General features: G+C 38.9%; 1 protein-coding gene across 1 annotated transcript in view; it reads right to left on the bottom strand.

The window, feature by feature from the left end:
- insra (insulin receptor a) overlaps positions 1 to 15480 on the bottom strand; it is a 76869-nt gene that overhangs the window by 4858 nt on the left and 56531 nt on the right. Inside the window, exons 9-20 of the mRNA XM_015053448.1 lie at positions 12099 to 12266; positions 10716 to 10914; positions 9744 to 10027; positions 9027 to 9166; positions 8401 to 8560; positions 7415 to 7514; positions 7260 to 7327; positions 6141 to 6370; positions 4554 to 4664; positions 2998 to 3157; positions 962 to 1091; positions 639 to 773 (exon numbers count right to left, since the gene is read on the bottom strand). Coding sequence (XP_014908934.1) covers positions 639 to 773; positions 962 to 1091; positions 2998 to 3157; positions 4554 to 4664; positions 6141 to 6370; positions 7260 to 7327; positions 7415 to 7514; positions 8401 to 8560; positions 9027 to 9166; positions 9744 to 10027; positions 10716 to 10914; positions 12099 to 12266 — 1885 coding nt within the window. The remainder of the gene's footprint in view (positions 1 to 638; positions 774 to 961; positions 1092 to 2997; positions 3158 to 4553; positions 4665 to 6140; positions 6371 to 7259; positions 7328 to 7414; positions 7515 to 8400; positions 8561 to 9026; positions 9167 to 9743; positions 10028 to 10715; positions 10915 to 12098; positions 12267 to 15480) is intronic.

The following is a 15480-nucleotide window of genomic DNA, read 5'->3' as shown; positions in this document are numbered from 1 at the left end:
ATCCAAGTTACTCTCACAATTTCACAAGCCGCCGCTGGCCCCTCAACTGTTGCACTCTCATGTGAAAATAGCTGCAAACAGATGTGCAATTTTACAAATGTACATCTTTGAAAAAGCAGAAGTGGAGCTTCCTGCACAACCAACAAGAATGGATCAAGTGGATGGAAGGTCAACAAGAAAACACAGTTGTTGCCTAAAATGTCATAATAGGAATCCTTTGGTGTACATTTGATCATTTGTAGTAAAGGATGTTTTTAAAGGATGCAGTTAAAAATACTTCTAATATGAGTGGAAAATATCTACAGACAAAGGTTTTCTTTATCTTAAATGCAAAATGTATATATTTTTTGTGTAGTTTTGGTTTAATTACTACTCAGAAAACAACATTTTGGAGTCTGGACACTCCTGTTAATTAATTGGTAATTAAATTAGATTATTTCAGTAACTGATTAATCGTTTCAGCCCTACATTCAATACGCCTCCAGACTGAAACTTGTTAGTGGCGCCTACTTTACTCTACATTAGCAGAACAACCCTGCTCTTCTTTACGCATAAATAAATACAATATAAAAATAGCAGCTTTGCTTTAATGTTTATATATTATAATACAGATAAACAGGTTTTGTGTGTGTGCTTACAGTCTGTCTGCGCAGTTGTCTGGCCGGTCCAGGAAGCCTCCGTCCATGACGAACTTGAGGACCTGCTCGTTGGACAGGCCCTGGTACGGCTGCTCGGCTAGGGTGCTGATTTCCCACAGGACGACCCCAAACGACCTGGTAAACACAGAGACCAGCTGATTAGACGTCTGACAGACTAATAAATCCGTCTGTAAACACTCGGAGGCCAGAAACGGAGCTGGTCCTTGTGAATACCAACAGAGAAAAGGTTTTCAGGTTGGTTTTCTGGTCTGGTTGTGTTGTTCTTGGTGAAATGTTGAAGAATAATCTGTGTTTTTACTTACCAGCAGTCTGAATGCGCAGTGAAGACGCCGTCCTTCAGAGACTCCGGTGCCATCCACCTGACGGGCAGCAAACCCTTCCCTCCCTTACGGTAGTAATCCGTCTCATAGATGTCCCTCGTCATGCCGAAGTCTGGGAACAAAACATGATTGAAAGATTCGGAAATTAAGCTAGAAGGATGCAGAGATTTTTTTAAGATTGAGATATTTCCTGAGTATAACTGGTCTGTTTATCTACATCTTAAAGGTGACCTATTATGCTTCCTTGAACAGGTTAGGATTGGTCTCTGGTCTATACAAAGCATGTTCGTTACATTTTTGGCTCAAAATTGTTCCTAAATAATGAGACTTTAGTCCCGTCAGTTCTGCCTACTTGAGCTATTTGAGCTGCTTTAGGGTGTTTTGTCACTTTAAATCCAAATAAGCTGTTGCTGGCCACGCCCCCAAACTCAACATTTTACTCGCATGTGAAAATGGCTGCAATCAGACGCGCAATTATACCACCATACATGTTTGAAAAGCAGAAGTAGAGTCTCCTGCATAAACAACAAGATTGCAGAAAGAGATTTCTGGATGGTAAGTCAACAACAAAACACTTGTTTTTTCCAGCAGCCATTGTACAGCTGACCAAATGTGCTGGAGCTCAGCTTGGGTTGCCAGGCAACGGTATGGGGTCCACTGAAGTTGCTAGATAACAGCAGAGTCCCCACTGACTGTGAGTTTTTGAAGTGGCTCCTTTTCCAGACACCAAAAAATATTAACGTTTTGCCAAACACTCCCCCACCCCCAAAACAAAAAAAAGCTGGACTGTTTCTAGAAGCAGTAGAGACCCAAAGGGAAGAACAAAAACATGCAAACAGAAGGGGTTGACTGTTAACTGTGACTGGAGCTTTTCAAACCATGTATTTTATAAATCTTTATTTTCCACAGTTTGAACCAGTCAAGCAATCTCAAAAAGCTCCGAAATGAAGACACAAAAATCATCCAACATCAGTCTTCATAACATCAGTGCCAGTAATCATTAACTGCTCTCAGAGGAGCGCAGTTTTTGGCCGTGTGTTCCTGTTTTTAAAGCACAACAATATCGTTGTGCAACCCAGTGCTGACACAAGCAGGTTGTTGAATTAGTCAAGTATTGGGACACATTCTGTGGCACTTACGACCCTAAAAAGTTGAGTGTGAAACATTATGACACAACAAGTGGAAAAATGACCTGAAAACTGTGAAGGTTCAGTTGTGCTGCAAACTGCAACCTAAATAATGACCCACTGTCACTGGAAGAGTTCACATTGTCCTCATGTTAAAAACTTTAAAGTAATTAATTTGAATTTTACATGCTAGGCTAGGAGTTTGTAACAGGTAGCTCTCATAGATGTTAAAGGATAAACGGTTTTAAATATAAATTTTATAACAAAAGATGGTTTAAGCTGTTCTTTAATATAATAAATCGATTTGCCACAAGAAAGTGACACAAAAATATCATTTATGATGTTGTACATATACATTTTTTGTAATAAACTTGGAAACTATTAGTCTTTTTTTCATTTTTCACAAATTTCAACATCCCACAGAAGGAAATGTAGACATCTCCTTTCCTGCAAACATTTTATATTCTTCTTTATTTTAAAATCTAAATACTTAAACAGAGCTCTTTAAAAATAAAATTCTCAAAGTAGAGATTTATGAAAATCTTTAAGTTGTCTTTTTTTTACAGCTTCAATTAAGTATTATTTAGCTACACTGAAGACAAATATGGCTCCTAGTTCACAGACAGAATGAGAAATGAAATGTTTTCAAGAAATAATAAGCTCAATAAGTTTTAGCTACATTGCGAAGAAGAATGGGTAAAAAATTAAATCTGTAGACTTGTGAAAACCATCTATTTATCTTTTAATTTACAATAAATCTCCATTTCACATATATGATATAGATATAATTAAAAGTAAATTTGTCACAGATTGCATAAGAATGTGTCTCTTCATGCTGCCACCAGGGGGCGACATCAGAAAGCTTTTATATAGCCTCCAAGCAAAACGTACCTCCTATCTTGACTGTGAAATCGTGAGCCACCATGCAGTTTCTGGCTGCCAGGTCTCTGTGGACAAACTTCTTGGCGTTGAGGTAAGCCATGCCGTCTGCGATCTCGGCGGCTATTTGGATCATCTCTTTCAGAGTGGGAGGTGGACGCCCCGGGTTATTCTGAGGGACAGGAGAGATTTTAAACGTATGATCTACAGCAAACTGGCCTGTTTTCCTGAAATGCTCTCAGCCAGCGCCAGAGGTAACTGTTTAAATCCTCTGTCAACATCCCTCAGTCCTCTGCCCACTCCAATGAATGTGTTTGCAGACATTAAACCACACAGCTTCCTGTGGCATTTAAACGTTACACTGGTAGTCATTTAATTACAGATATTAAAACATCCAATGCAAATGTTTTTGCAAAAACTGTGGAAAAAATCTTGTGTTTCTCTGTGCAATCTTTCATAATGTTGCAGTCAGAGAGAACGCTAAAACGAAAAATTAAGCTAAACCCAAAGAAGAATAAGGTTAAAAGAAAAATAGTGCCTTAAAACAAAACACTGGGACAGAAGAGGAAGAGAGTCACACGATGATGTATCAACATCACTACAAATAGATACAAAGTAGGACAGAACGATACAACTTAAAAATAAAATCTCACATTTTTTTCATACCAGGTCTGATTTCTGATTTTAAGAGATTTTTTTTCTTGCTCTCCTTTCAAAACAAAAAACGACTCTTTAAAAAGTGGCTTTTAGTTCAATTATCTCTTCTTTGAGTTTTACTTTTATTATCAGAAAAAAGACTGAATTTCTCCAGTGGCATGTCTTCAAATTAAGAGGAAAAAAAGTCGTTTAAATGAGAAAAAAATCTTCTAGTTATCAGGATCTGACGTTACCGGCTCAGTCCATCTGCTTCTTTCTTCGAAATAGACTCAGTCGTTCGAACAATCGTTTCAAAGTCCTGCCGCTGATAACAATTTGATGCTGATGTGTTAAAATATGACGCGTTTCCTTATCTGTAAAACCAATAGTAGAACTTCACAAGATGCTCAACATTCCTGGTTTAATATTCTTTATCTTTTTGTGTTCGAGTTCTCATAAAATTGCTATTTCATTCTCCTAATATGACTTAACTCTTAAAATATTATGACTTTATTCTCATTTTATTAAAAAGAAAATCTTAGCCTGGCCCTAATATTCTCAAAAGCCCAAATAAATAGGAGTTGTAAAAGACGCTTGTCAGCAAGATGGCGGCACTGGGTGTCAAAAATTTAATCTTCAAAAGTCAAAAATTTGATTAATCAATAAACAGGTTACGTGCCTTCAGCATTTAATTTAGCATCTTAGTTCAGAGATTTTCAGTTCAGAAAATCTCATCAGTAGATTCTCCAACTCACATTCTTGCCTTTAAAAGTAACATTTTCATCCGGGGCTAAAAATAAAAAGAACCATCAGAAATTTGAATTTGTACATCCCAGGCTGGGACCGGTGGTGTATTTTTTCCACAAAAAAGCAGAAGTGAGAGGAAGAAACTAAACTAGCGAAGTGAAACCGCTGCGAACAAGATGTGCTACCTCAGCGTCAGGCCGCAGAGAGCGCAGGTAGCTCTTCAGGTCTCCGTGGGTCATCAGCTCCATCACCACCAGCGTCGGCTGGCCCTTCGACACGACGCCCATCAAGCGGACCTGTGAGGAAACAGCATTATTTATTACATTATAACTTCATGTGACGTATCTCTCGTCTTAAATACTCAAATTTAAGACTTTTTAAGACCATAAATTAATAAAATTTAAGACCTAAATCACAACAGAAATGTACAAAGGAAATAAAGGAACCCAAAACTGTTGAAACTTGCGGGTTTTTGTGGCTCGTGGCAGCTTTGTGCTTTTTGCATGGCATACGGATGTCTAACTAGCTAGCAAGTATTAGCTTGCTAGCTTGTTACTGGTATCCTTAACTGTGTTGAGTGACACTAATGTAGTGAGCAAAAATGTCTGGGCATGACTCAAACATTTGCCTGACAAAATAAATAAAACATAGATAGAATATATGAGATTAAATAGTCCTGCCATAACAAAATGGCCTGTTATTAATGTATTTAAGCCTTAATTTTCAATAAACAAATGTAAGACTTTTTAAAGGTGACCTGTTATGCTTTCTTGAACAGGTTAATATAGGTCTATGGGCTATAAAAGAGATATCCATAAAAATTTTTTGCACAAAATTATTCTTAGATAATGAGATTTTAGACTAATCAGATCTGCTAATTTTGAATTTCTTACAGAATGAGCTGCTTTAAGGCGTCTTGTCACTTTAAATCCAGATAACCTGCTGCTGTCCACAATGTTTACAGCAATGAAAATGGCTGCAAACGATGTGCAAGTACACAACCATACATCTTTGAAAAGCAGAAGTAGAGCCTGCTGCACAACCAACGAGAATGCAGCAAGTGGTTTCTGCATTCTTTTGTCAACAACAAAACACTTGCTGGATTTCCCCGAGTGTATTATAAGCCTGGCATGCCACCAGGCTTTACTAGAAACCCCCCTACCAGAATAAAAACAAACGTTTTTTGTTTATTTTACTTTAATACATCAGTAAAGCAAGTTGTGCTAATCTAGGTTGACATAATAAAACATTCTATATATTTAAAAGAGATAATGGGATTTGATTGATACATACAAAACCTACAGAATAAATAGTTGTATTTAATGCACAGCTATATTTTCTTTGTTATTGATGTTTTATTTCTCAAATTTCTCACTTTGTAGCCATTTTTTAAACACAAAAACACAGTGGGCGATTGGTGGACTTCTCTAGCACCACTACCGCTGGGCTTAGCTCGTAATCTGGGGGAAACCTTGACTTGCCTTTTCCAGCGGCCATTGTACAGCATATAAAGTGGTTAAAAACAGCTGACTAAATGTATTGGAGCTCATCTTGGGTTGCTAGGTGATGCTGGAACTTTGCTGTGCCTGCTGGTTTGTTACATTCTGGCAGTTTTTGAAACTGCTATTTTTCCAGACACCAAAAGAAATTTTTTTAAGCACTTGGGCTGATTTTTAGAACCAGTAGAAACTCAAATGATAGTACAAAAACATGCAAAATTAGTGTAAGACTTTGTAAGGATGCGCAGACATCCTGATAATCAGTTTCTTTACCACATGGTGGCAGCTGAAGGCCTTCATGACCGACGCCTCGTTCAGGAACTCGATCCTCTCTCTCAGGCTGGCCGACTCGTTCACCGTCTTCACCGCCACGTGCGTTTCGCCCTCGCCCTTCACGATGTCCTTAGCGATGCCCTCGTAGACCATGCCGAAGGAGCCCTGGCCCAGCTCCCTCAAGATGGCGATCTTCTCACGCGGCACCTCCCACTCGTCCTCCTCGTACACTGCAAACACATTTCAGGTTTTACAGCCTTCAGTTTCAGGGGAATACAGGCAGGCAGGTTAGGACAAGCCGAACCAGAGCATCTTCCAAGTTTTTATGAACACAATTAATGTCAAATTCTCTGATGCGTCGTATGAAGCAGCCGCTTCGGTTTGATTTACTGGAGTTCAGATGCTTTGATGGCTCGAGTTCATTTTAACCGTTTAATGGATAAAACTGAGTAAATATTTCTACAAGCTACTGACTGGCAATGATGTTCTGCACCAACATCAAAAAATGTAAACAGATTAAATCAACTGAAAATGATTTACAAACAGGAAACATCAGGGAATTTCCGCTGACAATGAAACATTTAAAGGCCTCGTGAAGAACTGGGAATCTGACAGGAAATTTATCAAACAATAATGTCAAATACAAATGCAATACATTAATCTCAAGTAGCTTGAGATTAATGGTTGAGTTGTTTACATTTTTTTGTTACTGTTTTAGATAAAGTTTAAATTAGATACTTGGTGTTTTCTCTGCTTGATGAAAACGATTTGACCTTTCAAAATCTTTTCCATCACAACCGGATGCGTCACACACGGCTGTTTAAGGAATAAGAAGCCACTCACTGTGTCATTAAATAACTTGTTGCCAGGCAGTAACTATTGATCAAATCCACTTGGTGACTTTTTTAAAATAATTTTTGGCCATGCAGTGTACATATTAATTTAGCTGTTTTTCTTTATCTAGTCTATGAATCAACTCCTTTGTTGAAGTGAAACTCTTTAGAAAACACAAGCAGCTAATGCTATTGATTATTTCAGCTCCATTTAAACAGGATCCACTGAATGAGGCGCTAAAATCCCTGTGGCGTTAAAGAAACATCTCAAACTCTTTCTGCTCACCGTCATTAGCGCTCAGGTACTCTGGGTTTGAAGAGGCGTAAATGGGTCCACTCGGTCCTTGGGTTTGACTGAAAGGAAGCAAACAAACACTTGAGAGGACAAAGGGATGAGAATACATAGAATAAAAGAGTGAGAGGGATGTGAGAGCTGCGTACTTCTTCCTGAACATGACGAATCCTGCCACGCCCAGAAATACCAGCAGGACAAAGCAGACGATCGGCCCGATGATGATCTTCACGATGGAGAGAGGGTCGTCTGTTCAACACACACCGTCACATTTCAGGTGGGAAAGAAAACACTCAAAGATTCACAGGCTGCTAATTATACATGAACTGGATGGACACAACAACAACAATCATTTTTATCTACATTCTGAAGACTTTTGCTGATTTAGTGAAGCTCTGATTTTAGAAGAATTGAATTAAATATCGTGGGAAATGTAAGAAAACAGCACTTAGTTTTTCAATTTGTATCTAAATTTGGTAATAATCTTCAATGACCTGAATTTTAGAGAGTAAAATAAAAACAACAAAAAAATGATTCAGTAAATCACATGAAAAAAAAAAAGATTTATTACTGATCCCAGATTAAACTCCAAACAATATCTAGGAAATATTCTACATTTCTTTTAGAGTTATCTTCATTAAAATATTTCAAAGTATTTTAATAACCAAACTGCATTCAATTTTGTCTTTTTTTTTCAGATTTGTTTTGGCACAAGTAGTCGTTTATTGGATAATAGTTTGGTCACATGACCTCATCCTGAAGAGGAAAACCCGTAAAGTGTGTTTCAACAAGTCAAAAACCCCAAACACACCAGGAATCAAACCGTATCTTTGTTTAGTAAAATTTTCAAGCATGGTTGTAGTTTATGGAGTAAAGATTTGGGTTTGTAAAGAAAACAGCTGATTTTCTCTCTGTATGGTGATAAGTGATTTATTCAGTAAATATTTTATTCGTGTTTCACTTTGGATAAGAGAATTCCTAGTGACACTGTCAGAACTGTGAGCTCTACTACCATGATTTTTTAAAACACGCTGCTCCTACTTTGAATGCAGTTGTACTTTTTGTCCCTCGTCTCCTCCGGTAGTTTTCATGAAAAGTCGTCTCTGAGCTCAGTTTTTCTTCCACAGACACTTACTGGGGTCCTGGACGTAGAAGTACGAGGGCTTGGTCCACGACCCGTTTCCAGCCAGCGACGTGGCTCGGATCCTGACCGAGTAGTTCCCAGGATGCATCACTTTCAGCCTGCAGCCGCCGGACGCTTTGTACATGTTTCTGGACACACAGTGGGGCAGCTCCTGCAAGGAGGTTTGGCAAAAAATTTACAGTTATTTTTAAAATTTTTCCTGATTTTTTAAAAGGTTATTTTGACTTTTATGCCGATATTTTATGACGTTCTGCTTTAAAACTCCATGTTTAGTTTCCCCCCAGTAGAAAAACAACATGTGTGGTTACAAAAACATGTTTTTAACAGAAACAACAGGCATCAATCCCTGAGATGAAGCCTATGTTTTTTCCACGTTTCCATGGATACTAAAACACTGCACAGCACTAAAATTACTCGCCCATTAGGGCTCATCAAACTACGACCAGGCAAATTTCAAAATAAGTCACGTAGGCATGGTCTCTTCACACTGCTGCGCTCAGTGGATGGAGTTAATTTGTTGCTTATAAATTTGTTAAAAGTTGCTGTTAGTCATGAATAAGCCAGAAGACGCTGCTGCTCTGTGTTGGAGGATCTACGTAAAATAAGCGAGTCTTTACCTCAGGGTCTCCGACTCTCTTGTAGTTCACCTCATACAGGATGATGATGCCGTTTGGCGCTGCAGGCTCCTTCCAGTGTAGGTGCACCGTGTTTTCTGTCACTTCATGAGTGATTTCACCCAAAATGTTGTCAGCTTTATCTGTGAGGAACAAAATCTTTCAGAATCACCTGTTTCAACTTCACAGTTTCTACAAATTCAATATTATTCCAAATTCTCTTCTGAGAGGCTGCAGGTCTTTTTTTTCTGTACAGAATTGGGAAAACTGGCTTTTGTTAATCATGTTGCAAAAAGACTGGACATTAACTGGACTTATTTAATTTTAAGATGACTCCCATAATTGTGACGGTTTTTAGTAACTATTTGTGTAGCTAAAAAATTTATTAAGCACCTTTAACTATTCAATTATCCAAATAATCAACAGATCAGCTCTGCACTGTTTTGAAGTTAAGCCGAGGAAATTTGGGATGAAATCTTCACGTATTTTTTTAGCTGCAGATGATCAAAAGTTCACTAAAGCGATGTTATTTTGTTGCATTTAGGTAATAAATTGTTTACTTTCTTATTCAAAAAAGGGTTTGAATTGTTTATTTGCATCTTTTAATGTTTTTCCAATATTGCATAAATGAAAAATTCCCATCAGAATAATCGATAACGAAAATAATCGCTAGTTGCAGCCCTAATCAAAAGCTTATTTTTCCATTCGGAGGTGTTTTACCTTCAGGCATGGTGCGGGCACTGACGTACGCCGCCATGCTGCAACGGTTCTGGTCAGTGGGATGGTTGCAGGCGTGGACCTCGATCTGGTAGCTGGTGAAGTGTCGCAGGTTGGAAATGACCGTGGACTCCTTGGCGTGGACGACCACCATGGTCTTCGGGTATTCCTTGTTCTCGTCCTCGTCGTTGGGGACGCCGGTGCTGCCCGGCGGGCTGGCGGCGGTGGTGAGGAAGGGCTGCGTCCTGTTGGCGATGCCCATCACAGAACGCCGCTGTCTCGGGCGTCTACGAAAGGCAGATGTGTTTAAGTAAAAAAGAAACTGTCAACTTTAACACATGCAATTAATTTAAAATGTTTAATGCATTTATGTTGATTAATTTTGACCTAAAAGTTTCTCTCTTGCAGAGAGTTGCTTAGCTCAAAGCAACACGTTACACAGTCTTGTACTGCGGTCAATAATGCAGAATTGCAAACGCAAGTGAAAAAATGAGCAAAGAGAGAAAATTTTGCTTTATAAAACACCAATGCCCAGTAGAGAGGCTATAGACCTCGATTCGAGTTTAAATCCCGTCTGTGTTTCCTTTGCTGCATTACCTGTCAGATAAAAGGCAGCTGCGCCAAAAAATTCTTAAAAAAATAAACAAAAACGCTGCAATGGATATTTGCACAAAACCAAGACATTATCAAGCTACTTATTGCATCGATAAGTTATTATTCCTTCGAAGAACAACTAGCTTATAGTTAACGTTTCTAAATAACGTCTGAAACAAAATTACTTCTTCCTGAATATGAAAACTGAGATGCTTGGTTTGAGACATTGAGAAAATGTGTTTTTACATTTCAAGCTTATCGAGTGAAGCTGTGATTAACTGCAGCTCTATAATGTGATTAATCTAATTAAAGTTCCACAAAAACTTACAAAAAATACGTATCTGATGATTTTATAAAATAAAAACCAGCGGTTTGACTTACTTGATCTCGAAAACTTCATTGTGAAGGTAGTTTTCAAAGGTTTTCCTGTACTCCGAGTCTTCTTTCTCCTTCTTGAGCTCCTTGTCCGTTTTTGGGCAGGCACAACATTTCTTCCCCTGGCCCTGGTCCTCCGTCTGGTTCCACTTCTGCTCCTCGTCACTGTCCACCTGAGTGGGCACCCGCGACGGCAGCTTCATTCCTGGTGGCAGGCAGACATGCGGAGCGGGGAACACAGAGGGACATGACAGGTGAAATAAACAGCATATTCGCTATATCCACACACTCCTGCAGGGATTGTCTGTCATTGTCAACCTCAGCAGTAGCAGTGGAGATAAATTAACCCTGACAGGACCTCCCTGCAGACTCCAATCTCTATAAACATGCAGGCATTATAGAATCAATGTGCGAGCGGCGCAGATCGGCGCTGACGGCTGGAGGCTGACGTGAGCCGAGCCGGGCTCAGAATAATTGAACCAAAATAAATGTTTGAACTTTGTTTGAACCCGAGCCAGAAGCCAAACGAGGGTCTGGACTGTCTGACGTTTCATTTCCAGATCACATTCACGTAAAGGAGAAGGAGCTCGTAAAAAGAAGTGCAGGTGCTTCTCAATAAATTCAATTAGTTTCAGAAAAGTGCTAAACACAGACCCGTTGCTACGGCAACCGGCTGACAGCAGCTCTGCTAGCTGACAGAGCTGAGATTACGTTCAAGTGTGTATATATATATATAAACCCTGAAAAACATTTCCACACAAAAAAGATATGTAAACATAAAGAAACTGAACATTCAAGTCCATTACAGTTTTATGCTTTTAGGCTTATTGAGCACTTATTAATAACAATTGATTGTCTGAAAACTAGCAGTGGTTGATTAATTTAAACACCTGCTCTATTGATGATCTATTAGAGTAAGAAAGTAGATGTTTGATGTCGCGTTATTTTAGTTTTAACTGAACCGAAACAAACCAAACGGTGCAGCACAAGTACATGCAAAGCTAGCATAACTAACCTACTCACCACTTTCTCAATAAATATATATATATATATAAAATATTTTTCTGTTTATATATGTTTTATATATAAAATGTTTTACTGGCCTATGAAATGTGACACTCTTGGACAAATAACAGCAAAACATTGCGTCACTTTTTTTTATTCTTTGTCTGATTGTGTCCTTTTTCCAACAATCATCAATATAACCAACTGGATGCGTAGCAACGGTGCATGTGTGTTGCACAATAAGTCACGTGACGGTGCATCCAGTAACATATATCAATGGAAAAAGTACTAAAAATCTTTGAAGTGACATTAGCTCTCATGCAAAGCCATAAAAAAAAACCCCACTCTCCTGACCCAGAAGGCCAGAAACCAACAGCGTCTCACCTTTCTGGCAGTAGTCAAACTTGTAGAGCTCGCTGGCCTCAGGCTGGCGCTGGTAGAAGACCAGGTAGTGGGTGATGTTCCCGTTGGGATCGTTGGGAGGTTTCCACTTCAGGATGATCTGAGACGACGAATTGGAGGAAGACATGGGGTCCAGTGGTACGGAGGGCTCTGCACAGACATTGAGGAAAGAACTGTTAACCAGGAAAGATATTTAATGCTCAACAGAGAACAAATAACAACTAGGATAAAAAAAAAAGACTGTGTGTGTTGTATGTGGACAAAATCCCCTTGTCCTTCTTCCTTCATGCCCATGTTCCTAAACAACTGCATAGCAATTTATTTTTGGAGTATTTGGAGTTAATGTTCAGAAATATTCTCAAATGTAATTTTGCTGAAAAAAAAACTTGTTTTATTTTCTATTTCCAGTCATTTTTATTCTGATTCCAGTTGACCAATACGCCTCTTGATCACTCTAAAACAACTCTTAATTAATAGCAGTCACACAATCCAATTTCCTCTTACATAAACTATGACAAGAATGGAAAAAATATTTTGGTTTGTAAAATGGGTACAAAATACTTAAAAAGTTTTACTCAGGTTTTCAACAAACCTCTTCTATCATTGGTAGCCTGAAAAATTTAGCTCAGAAAAAAGGACGTATTGTTTCCAAGCTTTTGGTTTCTGTGGTGTAAAATGCAACAGAAGTTTACAATGGAAATGCACTAAATGCACATTTTTCAGAGATAACCTACTTCACAGATTTGGTACAAATCTAGAGATAAATCACAGTTCTTTGTTTTAGAAATTACAAGAGGAAAATTGCAGTTTCGATCCACTTTGCATTTCAGATTGCTGCTCGATAACGCGGCGCTTACTGGCACACCGCCACCTGCTCGGGTTCTCCCCGCGCAGCTTTTTAGTGTTTGATGTTTGCGTCATCAACTGCTTTGGTTTTTGGTCGCAGGCCTTCATGCCACAAGTGGAAGGAATTTATTTTTTTACTTTTACAAATAAAACTCTGAAAACTGTCCCCTTTTACTCAGATGATTCCAAATAAAAAACAGAATTTCCTTCATAAATCCCTTATTTGTTACGTATAATCCTGCTGTGTGAGTTAAACTCAGTTTCACAAAGGTGTCTGCCAACCTAAACAGAGTCGAAGTTGAAACTCGGTGGTAGCAGAATAATGCTATGGGAATGTTTTTTCCTCAACAGTGATGGGGCTAAGCAATGAGACAGCATAGAAAAAAATATTGTAAATGTTGAAATCCTTTAGTTTTGGTTGGAGGGTCACTGTTGGATCAGTGGCCCAGTCAAAGTCCAGACCTAAATCAAATAAGGAATCTAAGGAGATTTTTAATTACTGCTCTCCGTCCAATCTGAATAGGCTTGAACAACTTTGCCAAAACAGAAAGATGACCCCAAATACTTGGAGATTCTACAATCATTGACTAATGAGGGAACGGCATCAAATGTACACCACACTTTTCAGATTGATCTATAAAAATTAAAAACAATGCATCTATTTCCTTTCATTTTAGAGCAGTTTCCTCAAACTGTGGTTCCAGGACCACCTGCGGTCCGCGTGTAAACAACCGTTTATTTGCCATGACGTTAGCTCAGAGTGCGACGCTACAGTTAGCTTACCAAAGGATTGTGTTTAAAAGTGATAATGGATAAATGGCTTAAGAACGGGTCACTAAAAAGAAAGCCTGAAGATACCGGGGGAAAGTTTCCCAAGGTGAGTTGCAGAACTTTTGTTTTTGAACATTATTTAGATACATAGCTGAAGGTCTGTGAGATGACGGTGACGAGGCGGTGAACAGCGCTGCACCCCACGCTGACTAACTGCATCTTAGCACCTAAAATAAAACTATTTATGTTTGCCTATCTACTGGCTGAAAGAAAATGTTTGTTTTTGCCAACCCAAGTCTATATGTCTTTTATTATGCCTCTAAATTACAAGTAGCCCTGAAACTTTATTAGTGCTCACAACACTTGTAGTAAAGAACTTTTTTTATTTCCATTTGTTAGAATCCATACTTTCAGGATCGAGTTGATGTGCTCATGGTTTTATTGTGGACAGTCACATTTACAAAACAGCACCACTCTTCACATTATGAGGAACAAAGACAGTGAGTTAAGAGATTAATATTCTAATTTGAGGATGTATATATTAAGATTTTGTGTTATTCCGGAGGTATATCATCAAATCCCAAAAAATACATTAAAGTTTGAGATTATAATGTGACGAAATGCGAAACAAATCAAGGATTATGGACAGTTTAGCGACTAAACAATGGACTTCTTTTACCCCTCTGTGAAGCTGCCAGCACAGTTATGAACTGACTTTGTTTTAGTTCAAGGTCATTTTAAGGACTCAGGTTATTGCATCAATCACTGTCAACAAACTCCACATGACTAGAAGTTCAGTCAGTGTGAGATTTATGAAAACTGAGGGATTAAACACGAGAGTGTATTGGTAGGATTAAATACAAAAGACTTTAAATTGCTAATCTCTGCTTTTACTCTGTTGTACATTTATAGTTTCAGATGATTTTAGCCTGAAAGTCTTTACAGATGACGTGGGAAGTGTGTGTAGCAGCAGAATATGCAATATGGAGTGTGTGTGCGATAGATTGAGATTTATTGCCCGTGTGTTATGACGTTCCTCCATGACAATGCGACGAGCTGGTTCGACCGCATTGTCAGACCAGGTTTGATCAGCGCCAGCTTATACTTAATGACAGCTTTCCCCTTCCGATGAGGAATGTTGGTGAGACGCGACAGCGACCAGGAACCGGGAGCAGTCGCCAAACGGGCAGAAAACAACGCTCCCCCGACACGGCTGGCTGGCCGCGGCGTCTCGGCTGGAGATTTGTTTTGTGCGAGCGACGGATGTCATGTTTGATGCGGTTTGCAGGGAAGGAAATATATTTTGTCTGAAAGGAAGACAGCCAGACAGGTCACAGTGTCTGTAATTAGGCCGAGCTGCACGAGGCAGGCTCTGTGGGTGGCAGGGGACACGAAGTTACCAAGGAACAGAGGTTTGGTTAGACACCTTGCATGAGGTGGAGTCCTGGCAGGTCGGCGGCAAAAATAACCGTCCAGCTTGCTGTTCCCTGTTTGCCTTATTTTTGTTTTAAAGCAACAAGCGACCGGACGATGTCCAGTCCGTGAATTTCATCATACTAGACCTGCAAGTAACGATTAATCGGATAAAAAAACAATAATTTTTATTTAACCACTTAAGCTTATTATATACAATATTGGAAATATATTAAGATGCAAATAAACTAATAATTTTAGGGCTGTTGTAAACGAATATTTTAGTAATCGAGTAATCTATCGATTATTCTTACGATTAATCGAGTAATCGGAT

This window comes from Poecilia latipinna, unplaced genomic scaffold (genome assembly GCF_001443285.1).
Source record: "Poecilia latipinna isolate Pla-1442-1.1 unplaced genomic scaffold, P_latipinna-1.0 Scaffold1180, whole genome shotgun sequence".
NCBI lineage: Eukaryota > Metazoa > Chordata > Actinopteri > Cyprinodontiformes > Poeciliidae > Poecilia > Poecilia latipinna.
Note: the sequence above shows the minus strand (reverse complement) of the source record. Positions and strands in the feature narration are given on the sequence as shown.